This window comes from Chelonoidis abingdonii, chromosome 1 (genome assembly GCF_003597395.2).
Source record: "Chelonoidis abingdonii isolate Lonesome George chromosome 1, CheloAbing_2.0, whole genome shotgun sequence".
NCBI lineage: Eukaryota > Metazoa > Chordata > Testudines > Testudinidae > Chelonoidis > Chelonoidis abingdonii.
Genome location: NC_133769.1, coordinates 42,453,878 through 42,470,284, shown reverse-complemented (window position 1 = coordinate 42,470,284; position 16,407 = coordinate 42,453,878). Strand labels below are relative to the sequence as shown.

Below are 16,407 nucleotides of genomic sequence, written 5' to 3'. Positions count from 1 at the left end.
TGAGAAGGTTGTGAAGGCTAAGACTGTAACATAGTTTAAAAGAGAACTAGATAAATTCATGGAGGTTAAGTCCATTAATGGCTAAGGAATGGTGTCCCTAGCCTCTATTTGTCAGAGGGTGGAGATGGATGGCAGGAGAGTGATCACTTGATCATTGCCTATTAGATTCACTCCCTCTGGGGCACCTGGCATTGGCCACTGCCAGCAGACAGGATGCTGGGCTGGATGGACCCTTAATCTGACCCAGTATGGCCATTCTTATGTTCTTATGTACATTTCTGTTCATGCACTTCCCCAGAACTAATGTCTGTGTATTCAGAAAGTAAAACCCAGTATTAACTGAGGAATCCACTGAATCTTCCTACAATATGTATTAACAGTTTGACTCATGAGAAAATGAAACTTGATTTGGATGTTCAAAGTTTCTCTGTTTTAAGCCAAGAGTATATTTTTATGCCTAATAAGAACACAAATATTGGAAAACAATTTGCTAATGAAACATCATGTATTGAATGTACTTGAGGAGAGTACTGGAGGGTGAATATTTATCTGAGAAAAAATTTTATATGAAGTGTGATCTGCATATTAACAATAAATGAATTTCAAGATTCAGGTCAATTTGGTAGTAACTGGAAGTAATTGGAGTGGCATATGAATTATACAAACAGCTGATACTATAGTTATGACTCACTTCTTGGTTCAAAATTCTTTCTGAAATTTCTGTCTTCATTCATTAAAACCTGTCTTATGTAGATGAATATTTACTTCATTTTTTCTAAAAATACGTTATATAATTACTGTTTTTAAAATTAATTCCATGATAGCAGCCACAATGATATGTGGGTTTGAATATTCATATCCATTCTTGCCTTCAGTCATTCATCATTTTAACGTTTTGGGATGAAATTTTCCATGTTTGCTTTTTTAACAAAGGATGATCTTTTGTGCATTTGCTGACAAAAATTAATTAAATAAATACCTTCAGACAAAGGATAATTTACCATGTTACAAAATCTAAGTCAAAGGGGATAAGTATGAAAGGTAGGAAACCTTTAGGAGGTTCTCCTTATGGAGTTTTCTGTTAATTGTTTCTTGGTGGGGATTTGGTCAGAGGGCTGTAATGACCACAGAGAGTGAGAACTTCCAAGCTTTGTTCCTTGAGGATCCTTGGGAAGGACTCATCAATGTATGGAGACAAAAACCATAGGTACAGACAGTATCTGACTCTACTTGCCTTGTTTGGTTCCACCTTTTACTGCAGAGTGGCTTTTGCAGGATCCATACTGCTAGTGGCTGGGCCAGTAGTAACCCCAGAGAAGACCATGGGGATATATATTGTATAACTTGGAGCTGTATTATTTCCCTTCCAAATTTATGAATAGGGATTGGGGATTGTGAAGGGGACAGTGGCCATAGAGCCCAGCCACCACCTTCTTTTACCCTTTTAGATTGCTACTTAAGGTATGTCTACACTGGGATGGGAGCAAGCCTTCCAGCTAAGATAGACAGACTCACACTTGCAGGGTTCGAGCTAGTGTGGAAAAAATAGCAATATGGATATTCCAGCTTGGGCTGGCGTTTGGGCTTTTCAGCCTAAGTGGTCAAGTGTGGCGGGGGCCCAAGTTTCTTCTTAAAAGGGCTAGAGCTTTTCACATCATCATGAGACAGATTCCAGAACCCTCCAAAATCCATTACTAGTCAAAAAATTCATAAGAGTTGGCAATACTGCAATAGTTTTGGCCTGGAGATAAAAGAGCGTTCTTAGGATTTTCCCAGCTTTCACAAACTCTACATTTCCAGATGACACTACAAAATGCTGTAAAAATATAGTTGTTCAAGGTTCCCCTATCAAACCAAATTAACTACTAAACTGCCACTATATATGAAAAGCAATTGATTGTGCTTTCAGTATAGCTTGCTTTGTTTGGTAGATGTTCCAAGAATCAAATATAATAATAAGCACAAGAAGAAGAAGAACTACCCACACATACACTCCAGAAAAGGCTGAACAATTCACTAAAGTGGATTCATGTGCAAAATGTGACACATCCATCAAATTTCCTCATTCCCATTACAAATATAACAGTTCTATCCCTATTAAGATCACATTCTGCTATGTAATATTCCGGGTTTAAAATGTAACTTGTGGAAGTTCATCTAAGCAGAAACTAATGTCATATCAATTACATGAATACACTGTGCTTTGGAGATTATGATGACCCTGCTGTCATGAAAGTGTCACAGAATATTACATGGAAGAATCCTTCAGGGGAATAAAATCTTCTTTGCAATATAAATATAAGTAAACAAAGAGGCATCAAAAATAAGCACTTTTAAGACTGATTACCTGCATTCAAAAGCTAAACAATTATTTCCAGGTAACAGAAAGTTTTATTCTTTCCTGTCCATCAAAGCTTTCTGGGTGCTGTGAAAGTATTCTTCATATCATTTATTATGTTTAATCAATTTTAACAAAGCCATGTCTATAGGACTCAGTGTGACAATACAGTAATAGCAGTTATACCCATGAAATCCCACTGAGGTCAATATGGTTGCATGGGAGTAATAGAGAGGAGAAAGTGACCCAACATCTAAACAGTCTGGACAGAACAGAGCAGGGATAGTCTGAATCCAAACCAAAAAATAATCTACGTAGGTAGTAAAATGCTCATTGTCTCGGCTATTGAAAACTGCTACATTCTTGCAAAACCAGGCCTGATTTTCCTCCCAGTTCCTTATTAAAATATTTACCAACTTTTTAAGTAAGAGTGAGTTCCCTATGACCAACTCCAATATTTATTTCTAATCTTTCTAGAATCAAGAGCTTTAATGCAATGGTACATTGACGTTAGCAGTTCCAATGGAAGTGCACATGCAAATTTATTTTGCACTTACTGGCATGGGCACTTTGTTACATTTAAATTCTTGTAGTTCAGACTATAATGTTTCACATGTACATATCTCTCAGCCACAACAGAAGGTCCATGAAGCTGTCTGAGATGTGTTATTGGTCAAAGTGAGAGCTCAACATCCCACACGCATGTAGGGAAGAGCCAGGTATCTTCTACAGAGGCTCTGGAGCTTTTCCAGTGACAGATTTAATGGAATCATAGAATATCAAGGTTGGAAGAGACCTCAGGAGATCATCTAGTCCAACCCCCTGCTCAAAGCAGGACCAACCCCAACTAAATCACCCCAGCCAGGGCTTTGTCAAAGCATGTCTTAAAAACTTCTAAGGATGGAGATTCCACCACCTCCCTAGGTAACCCATTCCAGTGCTTCACCACTCTCCTAGTGAAATAGCTTTTCCTAATATCCAACCTAGGCCTCCCCTGTTGCAACTTGAGACCATTGCTCCTTGTTCTGTCATCTGCCACCACTGAGAATAACCTAGCTCCATCCTCTTTGGAATGCCCCTTCAGGTAGTTTGAAGTTGCTATCAAATCCCCCCTCCCTCTTCTCTTCTGCAGTCTAAATAAGCCCAGTTCCCTCAGCCTTTCCTCATAAGTCATCTGCCCTATCCTCAATCATTTTTGTTGCCCTTCACTGGACTCTCTCCAATTTAGCCACATCCTTTCTGTAGTGGGGGTCCCCGAAACTGAACGCAGTACTCCAGATGTGGCCTCACCAGTGTTGAATAGAGAGGAATAATCACTTCTCTCGATCTGCTGGCAACGCTCCTACTTATGCAGCCCAATATGCCGTTAGCCTTTTTGGTAACAAGGGCACACTGCTGACTCATATCCAGCTTCTCATCAACTGTAATCCCCGGGTCCTTTTCTGCAGAACTGCTGCTTAGCCAGTCAGTCCCCAGCCTGTAGCACTGCATGGGATTCTTCCATCCTAAGTGCAAGACTCTGCACTTGTCCTTGTTGAACATCATTCAATTTCTTTTGGCCCAATCCTCCAATTTGTCTAGGGCCCTCTGGACCCTATCCCTACCCTCCAGTGTATCTACCTCTCCCCCTAGCTTAGTGTCATCCATGAACTTGCTGAGGATGCAATCTATCCCATCATCCAGATCATTAATGAAGATGTTGAACAAAACCAGCCCCAGGACCGACCCCTGGGGTACTCTGCTTGATACCAGCTGCCAACTAGACATGGAGCCATTGATCACTCCTCATTGAGCCCGATGATCTAGCCAGCTTTCTATCCACCTTATAGTCCATTCATCTAATCCATACTTCTTTAACTTGCTGGCATGAATACTGCGGGAGACCATATCCAAAACTTTGCTAAAGTGAAGATATAACATGTCCACTGTTTTCCCCGTATCTTCTCCAGACCAATGGCTGTAGATGCTTCACGTCCTTATTCAGCTTTCCCTATTACCACCACAACAACAGTTGAATGATGGAAAGATCCATACAAAAACAAGTCTTCTGGTCCTGGCCCACACAGTCTTGTGTCCACCTTTCTCCTGCACAGTACCCTGAGAACCACATCAATTCCACTTCCTAGGGGACCTCTACAGCTAGGGAAGAGGCTGAATTTGGTCCTCAAATTCTGCTGCACACTGTTTATCTGATCTCAGTATGAGTTCCACAGACCAAAGGACTGAAAAGGGTAGTTTACCTTTAATAGAGTATGTGGACTAAACCAATATACGGGATTAATTAACACAATTATTTCTTAGGGTTTGAAAAATTGACCTCATCTGCATTTTTTTTCCACTTCTGATAAATCACTAATGTAAAAAAAAGATAAAATGTTCTCATCAGTGTCCATTATGATACTTATAAAACATGCCACATTTCATCTCCTTGTATTTACAGCAACAGTTACAGCAGACCAGAGAAATCACAACAGGTATTAATCAAATACATCAATCTTTAGGGTGAGAGTGGTTTGAAATAAACTGTACAGCTTATCTTTATATGCTACACTTCTATACCAACCAAATGAAAATGGATCTCTTTCTTTATGCCTTAACAACGTAGATTCAAAAGAATATTTATTGGAAACATTGGAAACATCATTGCAAACTTACAATATGCTGCATACTTTGTCATCATAACATTCCCCATTTGTCAGTTACCTATTTTGTTCAAGGTTTTCTTTAAAATCATTAAAGAATCATTCAGACCCACTTGAATTAGACAGGGATTCCCTGTTCAAGAAAATTTCATAGGATGAAAAAAGAAAAATCTTTTAGGAAAGCATGAATATACTGCAAACTATGGACAATGTTCATATCAACCAAATGGTCTGGTTTATTACCTGAAGCAAAAACAGCTTCCACTTGGAAGCTAAATTGAAAATGACCTTGTGATGTTTTACAAAAGGCTGGCAGCTGAGGTCATTGGAGTATACTGTTATAGACAGTGCTACTCTGTGTATGGTTAGGAGGCATGTCTGGTATGTGGATTACAGCCAAATGGGGACGAGCAGGGGGCGAGGGAGGGAATTCGGTAAAGAATACTGTATCAATTCATCTGAAAATAATGACAGATGTAATCTACAACAATTATGACTTTCATGAAAGAACGTACAATTTCAGTAACTTTGTTTTGCCATGAAGTATGTTCTGCTCTTTTCAATTTAATACCTATAAATTAAGTATATTCTTTAACAGCCTCTTCTGACAGTGGCATAAGCAACCGTAACTATATTTCTCCAGCAGGCAGATCCCAGCTGCCTAGCAGTTTATGCAGTGTAGGTTGTTGTGGTGGTGAGTTTTGTTTTGGTTTTTTAGCACCGTGCATGGCTTAAAATTGACTAAATCACTGAATCCAATGACATAGAACAGGACCCAGAACAGATAGCAATTATTTAATCAAGTTTTAAATATGTAAATACAAAGCAACCTCCAAATTATTCACTATTGTAGGTAAACATTAAACTGATTTTAAAAGAAAATAATTTACAAAAAGACATTTTCTACAATTCATTCCCTAATAAATGCACGAACAAGCACCATCAGAGGAATTTAATCTGTCACTAGGATTGCATGAGTCCTCCAGTTGTTTCTATAATAGCAGTTTTCCACCAGAATAGTTTGATTGACAGATTCCTATTTTTAAACGTCTGCCTCTTTTAGCAGCAGCTTCATGTTATGATGGGGTTTTAAAGCAGGTGGAAAAACTCACACTTCTGATTAAAAAGAGAACTGCTTCTAATAATCCTGTGTTTTCCACTGTGCCTGAAAGTGTCCTATATATAGAAGAAATCCTGTCACTTCTGAAGAATTTAGAGAAGAAGAAAAATATGCTCATAACTTACCGTTAAAGTTTACAGCCCGGATATAACTAAGTAGCTCTTTACCATCAATCGTGCTCATCCTTGGACACAGACCAATATATCCAGGACAGAGCTCTTTATGCATGCTATGTAGTGCATAGGCCATGGAATATACAGCATCAATTACAAACTGGACCTTTCCTTCTTGCTCATAGGTTGAATCTCTTGCAATTCTTTCTAAGCCTATGGAAAAGAAAGGAAAAAAAAGAGTCAGATCACTTTGTGCTTGTGCATATGTGCATAATCCTATGTGCATTCCTAGAGTACATCATAAACAATTAGAGTCAATTGATAGATCAAATTAGGGCCCAGATATCCATCAGTGGAACACATTAAACAAGATAAAATATGGCAATCTGGTTTTACCTCTAATCATTATTTACTAAGCCAGGTTTATAAACTGTATATTGAGGTCTGGGCTGGGAAAGAGGAGAAAATATTTGATTATGAGAAAAATAGAAAAAAAATAGAGAGATTTGTATTTCCAAAATCTCTCTTTATGGCTCACTGAATCCCATTGAACAGCTGGTTACTGTTATTTATAGGACACTTTTACAGTAGCCTGCCATTCTGGTTTAAATGAAATTTAGTGAATACCTTGATTTTTATCTACATCTATTGTTTGATAAACACTATTTAAACATGTCGAAAAGAAGGTGAATATTCGCCAAGGACTGCTGCCATCTGTCTCTGTGTTTAAGAAAGCCTATTTTGAGGTCTTTTTCTTATATTTAACACTAAGTTATTCCTCAAATTGAGAATCATGTATCTTATTCTAATTTATTTGCTTCTTTTTCTCATAAAGCCTTTATTTTCCATAGAAAAAAATTCAGAACAAATGATTGCCACACATGGGTCACATGAAGTAGCTTGAAGTATGGATGGTTAGGATGGGCAGAGCACACCTAACCGAGAACAAGAGGTGGATGAAGTTTTTTTTAAACAACTAACAAAATCATCTAAAACACAGGACTTGGTGGTGATGGGGGACTTCAGAGACTGAGATATCTGTGGGGAAAATAACACAGCAGACTATGGATTATCCAACAAGTTCTTGGAATGCACTAGAGATAATTTTTTATTTCAGAAGGTGGAAAAAGCAACTAGGAGAGAGGCTAGTCTAGATTTGATTCTGACAAACAGGGAGGAACTGGTTGAGAATTTGAAAGTGGAAGGCAGCTTGGGTGAAAGTGGTCATGTAGTTCATGACTCTAAGGCATAGGTGGTAAGAACAAGCGGTACTGAGGGTGCTGCTGCACCTCCTGGCTTGAAGTGGTTTCCATCATATACAGGGTTTACAGTTTGATTCAATGGCTCTCTGCACCCCCACTATAGCAATTGTTCCAGCACCTCTGCTCTAAGAATTGGTAGGAGGGAAAACAACATAATAAAGACAATGGACTTCAAGAAAGCCAACTTTAGCAAACTCAGACAATTAGCAGGTAAGAGCCCATGGGAAGCAAGTCTAAGGGAAAAAAGAATTCAGGAGAACTGGCTGTTTTTTAAAGCGATACTATTAAGCACATAACAGCAAACTATCCCAATGAGAAGGAAAGATAGGAAGTATGGTCAGAGCCCACCCTGACTTAACCAAAAAATATTCAGTGACCTGAAACTCAAAAAAGAGTCATACAAAAAGTGGAAACTAGGTCAAAATACAAAGGATGAATATATATAGTATATAAACAAGCAAGTAGGGATAAAGTTAGAAAGACCAAGGCACAAAATGAGATCAAACTAGCAAGGAATATAAAGGGTAACTAGAAAAGATTCTATAAATGCATTAGAAACAAGAGGAAGACCAAAGACAGGTAGGTCCATTATTCAGTGAGGAGGAAAAGACAATAACAGAAAACGCAGCAATGGCCAAAGTGTTAAATGCCTTTTTTGTTTCAGTTTTTACCAGAAAAGTTAGCAGTGATTGGACGACTAACATAGTGAACATCAGTGTAAATGGGATAGCATCTAAGGATAAAACAGGAAAAGAACAATTTAAGAATGTCTTAAAATATGCAGAAGCTGCTGAAATGCATCCCAGAATACTTGGTGAACTAGCTGAAAAGATTTCTGAGCCATTAGCGATTATCTTTGAGAATTCATGGAGGATGAGAAAGATTTCAGAGGACTGGAAAAGGGCAAATATAGTACCTATCTATAAAATGGGGAATAATGACAATCCAGAGAATTATAGAACAGCCATCTTTACTTTGGTACACAGAAAGATGATGGAAAAAACAAGCAATCAATTTCTAAGCACACAGAAAAAATAAGGTGATAAGTAACAATCAACATGCATTTTTCAAGAACAAATCATGTCAAACCAACCTAATATCCTTCTTTGACAAGGCAACAAGCCTTGTGGATGGGGGGAAGCAGCAGATGCAATATAGTTCAACTTTAGTAAGGCATTCAATATTTTGTCACGTGACCTTCTCACAAACAAACCAGAGAAATATAGCCTAAACAAACCTACTATAAGGTAGGTGTGAAACTGGTTGGAAAAGCATACACGGAGCAAAGTTATCAATGGTTCAAAATTAAGCTGGAAGGGAATATTGAGTGGGGTCCAGGAGGGATCTGTCTGAAATCCAGTTCTATTCAATAGCTTCACAAATTATTTGAATAATAGCATAGAGCATACATGTATAAAGTTTGTCAGTGATATCAAGCTGGGAGGGGTTGCAAGTACTTTGGAGGGCAGAATTAGAATTCAAAATTATCTTGACAAACTAGAGAAATGATCTGAAATAAATAGGATGAAATTCAATAAGGACAATGCAAAGTGCTACGGTTAGGAAGGAATACTCAATTGCACAAATACAAAATGGGAAGTGACTGCCTAGGCAGGAGTACTGCAAAAAAAGATCTGAGGTTTATAATGAATCACAAACTAAATATGAGTCAACAGTGTAATACTGTAAAACCCAAACATCATTCTGTAATATATTAACGGGAATGTTGTAAGCAAGACACAAAAATGAATTCTTCCACTCCACTCAGCAATCATAAGGTCTCAACCGGAATATTTTGTCCAGTTCTGAGCACCACAGTTCAGAAAAGATATCGACAAATTCGAGAAGAGGAGAGCAACACAAATGATTAAAGGTCTAAAACACATGACCAATGAGGAAAAAGTGAAAAATCCTGGGTTTGTCTAGTCTGGAGATGAGAAGACTGAGGGGGGATGTGATAATAGTCTTCAAATGTGTAAATGGTTATTATAAAGAGGTATATGAAAAATTGTTCTCCTTAACCACTGAGCACAGGACAAGAAGTAATGAGCTGAAACTGCAACAAGGGAGAGTTAGGTTAAACATTAGGAAAAACTTCATAACTGTAAGAGTAGTTAAGCATTGGAACAAATTACCTAGGAAGTTTTGGAATCTCCGTCATTAGAGGTTTTTAAGAATAGGATAGACAAACACCTGTCAAGGATGGTCTTGATAATACTTAGTCCTGCCACAGTGCAGTGGACTGGATTAAATGGCTTTTTGAGGTCCCTTCCAGTCCTATATTTCTATTATTTCCATGTCTTAGAAAAAGATCGATATTTTAAGCAAGAATTAGCAAAAAAATGGAAGGGGAAATTAGTTAACTTAAGTAGACATCAAGATGTCATGAAGTCTATTGAAATTTTGCCATTGACATCAAAGGAATTAGAATTTCACCAAATACCAGGGTGAAATCCTGGATCACTGACATCAATGGCAATACTCCCGCTGACTTCAGTGGAGCCAAGATTTCATCCACAGATCTGATAATTACCAGCATATTCAGTAAGTCAATAGACTTCTGTGAGTAATGTGGGTACCCAGTAACTCTGAAAACCAGCTCACTACCTTCTTTATCTACTAATGGAATATTAGTGAGAACATTGCAATTTCTGCAAAGGTACTAGTTCTTTGAAATAACATACATTTTGGGCACATTTTCGATTCATTGTAAGCTATCGTATAGATATTTTCCAAGCTGTGTTACTTAGTGATTTGAGGGGTAAATCACATGACACTTCACCTGTTCTCTGACTAGATGAGTTTACAAGGTCTTCCTTGCAAATACTCAAGCATGCACATTTGGCATAAAACACTGAAATTCACAAACATTTATGCAAGTAAATCAATGGCACAAATGTGCAAACAGTAAACTTTCTTTTTGCTAAACAATTAAAGAAAAATATGTAGTCCAATTCCCCTATCTTAGATTAGGAATGCTCATTATTCAGAGATCTAGTTTCTCATCAGTGCACATGAGATTTATATAAACAGCCACTATTTGCTATAATCTTTCATTTTTATTCCTCAGAAATATGTGGTCATAAATCACTTTACCACCATAAATTTAGAAACAGTTTTATTATTTTAGTAGTACTTTATGTGTTTTCTTAATTAAAAGGTGGGAGAATGACATAACAGAATTATTCTGTTTCAAAGATGCTAAAGACCTTTAGCAAGTAGCTCTTAAACCAAATATTTTATACCAAAGCTCTATGCTTTCCATAATTAAGTGCAAGAGGAAAATTGCAAATCAGGTATATGTGCAGGTCATTCTTCTTGAGATTTTCACCAGTTTTCCCTTTCTAGCATTCTCAAACATCTAAAACAGTAATTTACAAAGATGACAGTGACTCATCAACTTAATTGGCTGTAAAATTTGATTATGCAGTCCTTCCCAAAAGTAAATGTTAATGTATAGCTGTAAAACGGTGCATATCGTCAATGCTATAAATATGGCAACCACCCACAAAAAAGTCACACCTTTAGTAGTCATTATTATCAAACATTGTTTTTATTTAGCCATGGGTATCAAGTTACAACATTTTCATTTATAGCTAGAAACTAAGGTCTACAGGGCATCTTTCTACATATAATAGAGCCTTCATGAAAGAATACCACACTATAAATCTTTCAGCAGAATTTTTTAATGATTTCCTTAACAAGCTCTACAGTTTGTGATCTTGCACTGCATATTCAGGCAAAATTCCCATAGAACTCATAGAGGACTGCAGAACTTTATCTTAATATAGATAACAAAGCAAATACAACTTGGACTAAATAATATAATGTAGGCTAGCATATTAAGTTATTCAGATATTAAGGTGATGATAATTTTGTTTGCTTTTTCTAACAGAATATATCATAACAAGTTAGTATGTTGCCTGAATGGGTGACTAAGTTCACAAATAGCCTCTAAAAGTGCTGGCTCCTTCACACAGGAAGAGTGCCACATAAGAAGCAATTCTGAGAGGAAGTTAAGGATTGAATTTGATTTTTCCTGACTCGTTGAGAAGGAAAATTGGGAAAGTAACAGCAATGCAAGCAAAAGGATGTGAACAGACTGAGTATTCTCCATCAATCAATAGATGTGGTTCTTTGATTTAATGAACTTGTGTCTGCTGTTACTTTTATTTTTTTTAGAGATTGTGCCTGCTTGTGCTATCCCACCAAATAACAGACTGTGAGACAGTTCACAGTAGAGCAGGGCAGGAAATGTTTTTCCCATCCTGTGAACATTTTTGAGATTTCAAACGTTTTCTCCATTCTGAATCAGGACAAAAAGTCAAAATCTCAAAAATATTTAAGAACCTAACATTAAAATCAGTTCAAGTCAAGTAAAATGTTTCCCTGGGGTAATTTTGAAACTTTTCATTTCTATTTTGACTTTTTTTTAATTTTAGCTTAAATTTCAAAACCAAATGTCATTTAAAATCAGAAAAACAGATTTTTTCATTTCAAAAAATGTCAAAATGAAATGTTTCAACCATTTCAAAATTTCAAAATGAAAAATTGATCAAAACCAACCTTTCCTTCAAAAAGTTTTCATTTTGATAAATTAACATTTTCCAATAAAAAAGTCTTGATGAAAAATTCTTGATCAGTTCTAATTAGCAGTATATACAGTAGTTTAGTTAAACTTAGTGTACTTCTAGACACATAGCTTTTCTTGTTTTGATACTGTATGTGACATTATTAACAGTTTCACATTTTGTAATCATGTAGAAATCAACAGGAATTCAAGTCTCATCAGTGACGTGATTATTTTTTTTTCAGGTTCTCTTCACCTTCTAAGACTTTCTGAAGGTTTCCCCTTTTCTAGTTATCTGCCTTCATTGGCTGGAATCAGGACCCTGCAGCTCCAGCCCCGTGGCTTCCTCTGGGAGCTGCAGCCAGGGCCGAGTGCTTCTGGCCCCTGGCTTCCCAGGCGTGGCAAAGGATGCAGCTGGGGCTGTGCACCTCAGCTCTGCGGCTTCCACCAGGGGCTGCAGCTGGGACTAGGCTTGGCAGGGGCTGCAGCCTGGGCCATCCACCCCAGCCTTGCAGTGTCCTGGGCTTTGTGGGCCTGAAGCCAGGGACGCGCACCCCAGCCCTGCGGTATCCCGAGCTTGGTGGGGCTACAGCCGGGGCCATGCACCCCAGCCCTGCGGTGTTCTGGGCTTGGCGGGTCTGCAGCCGGGAACGCGGGCTGCAGCCCCCTGGCATCTCTCTGGCCACACACCCCTATCCCACAGATGGGCCAGCTCTGGAGCAAGGGCTGTGTGTCCCCCCACGGCTGCAACCCCTACTGTGGCCAGTGGAGTCGGTGCTGTGCCCCCTGTCATAGCAGGGAGCTCAGCCTGTCAGTTTCCCCCTCCATGGAACTCTAGTCCTCCCCCCAACCTAGCCTGGCCGAGGGTTACTTTTAGTAAAGTAACAGACAAGCCACAGGCTCCACGAAGTTTTATGTAATGCCTGTGACCTGTTCATGACTTTTACTAAGTCACATGAAAAAATTTAGCCTGAATCATAATAAACGAGAATATAACCCTTGGTGTGTTCCGAACTCTGCATCTATCATATCCAACCAACTGGTGAAATGCAGTGAAGAAGAGTGATCAGTAAATTTGAAATTCACTATGATGCACATGCTATTTCTAGTAATAATAAATGTATTCAAATAATAGTCTGTCATCACCATATCTGTTTGATACAATGTCTTGAGCGCGAACAATTGTAAATCAATCTATGAAGTGCATTACACATAAATTGTCTATGCCACTCTTATTCACACTGATTAATAGTCAGCAGTCTGTTTTCTTCAAGGAAGCTACTCAGGGAGTAAGGTACTACTTACTCATTGAGAGTAAGAACAGCAGAATCTTTCCCTGTGCATAAAACTGTAAATAATGGAAATGTACTTGTGATCAGTAAATTATAGCCATTGAGCTACAGGCATAATGCTAAAGATACCTCCAACAGATTCCTCACAAAAGGAATGTGCCCCTGGAGTTTATCACTATATTTCTACTGATCACTTCTAGGGTAGGAATTACTGTACTTTGTGCCTGATACAGCATATTCACTCCAAAAATGTGTACAGAAGCCACAGGAGTCACTGCAGGAGTGGTACGCTGGAGGGAGTCACAGCACTAAAATAAATCTGACATCATCGAGGGCATTTACAGTTTTTCTCCAGTTATTATGTCAAAGAGCTAACGATCATCAAATTTGGTGAAATTGTACTTGTAATTCAATCCATGCCCTCTGCAGCTTTCTTAACTATTTACATAATCATTTAAACACCACCGAATCACATCTTGTTTCCTCCTTTCCTGAGCTAGAAAAAAAGACACTTAAATCAGAGATTTGTACCTCCATTCTGATCAAGGGCCTTGGTCTTGCAGATTCTATATCACAGGCCATTTAGAAGAGTGTTAATGATTCATGGTCTCTTTCATTCTTTCTTTATTCCAGGCCCTAATGCACATTAAATTAATCTGACTGATGTGGATCTATATTATCATGGTGCTACAGTTCTTTAGCCCTCCAGTGATCACTGCTGCAACTTCTATGAACATAAAAGTTCAACCCAGGGTTATAAATTTCAATAAAAACTGAATTAAGTTTCACAACTGTCATATTTAAGAATATTATGGAGTAGAAGCAATCACTCTATATTTAGGTTGCTGTAACTGAGTTCCTATTATAAGCCTCAAGTTGAATCTCTCTTCCCTAATAGCTACCAAAAAGGGAATATTGGTCTCAAAACAGTTAGGTTTGGCATGGGAGAGAGGTATTTCTTTTTAACCAAATACAAAAAGTGAAATGACCAAGGAGTTTTTGAATTGTGACAATCTAAAAATAGATTCTGCCTTAATTAATAATACCTCAAAGCTCTCCCCAACCCCCCACTGCATAGCAAACAACAGAAAGAAAGCACAAAAGGAAACCTGGTTTACTAACACTGCCCAGGAGCAAAGATATGTTGATTAAAGACCCCCAGAGAAAGGGTTAAATGTAGAGCGATTTCACCAAAGAACATTGCAGCATTTGGCTACACTAATGGCACTGGTTGGTAATCAGGAGATTGTATACATTAGGCACACTCTTTGGTCTGGCTGGTAAACCCTAGAGAAGTAGACTACACCTGGCTGAGGCGATTCTGTTTTGCAGAGATTCTAGACAGAATATTCAGGTGGGCTTTAATGCTAAATCCCTCCTGAACTAACAGTACTTCACTATAATACTGGTGCCCTTCCACCAACTACTCAGTAGTTTGGGGTTCATTACCCACTGTAAGTGAAATAAGTTATGCCAGACTCCTTGTATTTTCTCCCTGTACATACATATTGTTCACCTTGAACAGATATGGATGGCAAAGCTACATATAGATCATCCCCTTTGTAGAAATCCAGCTACAATACTGCTGAGCTAGATTCACAAAAGGACTTAAGTGTCTAGCTGCTGCTGCAGGCACCTAAATCCCAGAATCAGACCCCACTGGGATTCATAACCCTTTCTTTCAGTTGAGCAGGGGGCTGGATCCTTCCTCTCCTACCACCCAGGTGAGTGCTTTAACTCCCAAGCTACCAGGTGACACAGTGCAAAAGCTTCAACAGGAGAAACTGAAGAAGTGCCACCTCAGAATATCCCATAGCTCCAGTGGTTAGGGCAACCACCTGAGTGGTAGCAAAGCCCTGTACAAATCCCTTTTTCCCCTCAGGTGGAGGGGGGACTTGACCCATGAGACTGCCACATCCCAGTGGAGTGCTCTAACTACTGGGAGAGATTGAGGGAGCACTAATTTAATTCTCTTATTCTGTTCATCACAATGGTTTTTAAGGTTTTTTTCATTTATTTTTTCTTCATTGTACACAGCTGTGCTGAACTACTGCGTACTGGTGTCTGCTTCCTTCGCATACTGGGATAGAGATTCAAATTCAAAAGGAGACCATGGTATACACATGTATAGTTACACACACTAATTGTGTGGTTATCTTGAGAAAATACAGTGTCCGTAATGTTTGTATTAACTTTCAGGACTGCACACTATTGTTATGGAGACAATGGCTTGTGGTTAATGCAACTTGTTACAAAGGATCTCAGCAAAAATTGCAATAAAAGAGTCAAAATAGAACAGAATAGCATCTCACTGTGGATATACAACTAAATTTGATTACTGATCTGTCTATCTTAAAATAAATGCTTAGTCCATACAAAAGTATCTGGTCTCCAGGAGAATGGCATCAGTCAAATGGCTGCATTCAGCAACTTGGGAGGAAAGAAATGGCAGTGAAGAGTTAAGCACTTGATGATTAAAGGTACTTTTGTCAGGAGGAAGCAAAGGGAGGATGAAGAAGAAATGGTCAGCTGCAAGCAGGGCCATAAAGAGGTTTTGGTGGATTGGGGTGGAATCTGAAACTGAGGCTCCTTATCCTTCCAAAAAAATTGCCATGACAATGAAAAACTCAGGGATGGGGTGGGGGAGAGGGGTTGGAAAGTGAATTGGTCCCATGCTCACCCCGCAGTAACAGGGCTGGGCCTGGCTCCCTGCTCCAGCATTGCAATGCCATGCAGGTTTAGCTCAGCCACCCCTTTGTTGATAGAGGGGTAGCTGAGCCACCTTTGAGTGAGTGGTGTTGTGATCAAGCACAGCGCCACTCAGGTCGATAGAGAGGCGGCTGAGCCAAACCTGAGTGATTCTTTGCCAGGTCGCAAAGCCGTTAACCCAAATTCTACATTCTTGAGGGCCTTCTCAAATGGGGAACCTGGGCAAACTGTCCCTTTTGGTCCGCCTTCCCCCCTCCAGGGTTTCTCTGGCCAAACATGGGAGTAGGAAAGATGGGTGCTTGTCAGGAGACAATCAGGAGCATTTGGTGCTGGTAACTTAATTATAAAAATTATTAAATTA

General features: G+C 38.8%; 1 protein-coding gene across 2 annotated transcripts in view; it reads right to left on the bottom strand.

The window, feature by feature from the left end:
- The window catches only part of GRM8 (glutamate metabotropic receptor 8), a 517,546-nt gene that overhangs the window by 203,922 nt on the left and 297,217 nt on the right, over positions 1 to 16,407 (bottom strand). For both annotated transcript variants that reach the window (XM_075065157.1, XM_075065150.1), the window contains exon 6: positions 6,226 to 6,426. In XM_075065157.1, coding sequence (XP_074921258.1) covers positions 6,226 to 6,426 — 201 coding nt within the window. The remainder of the gene's footprint in view (positions 1 to 6,225; positions 6,427 to 16,407) is intronic.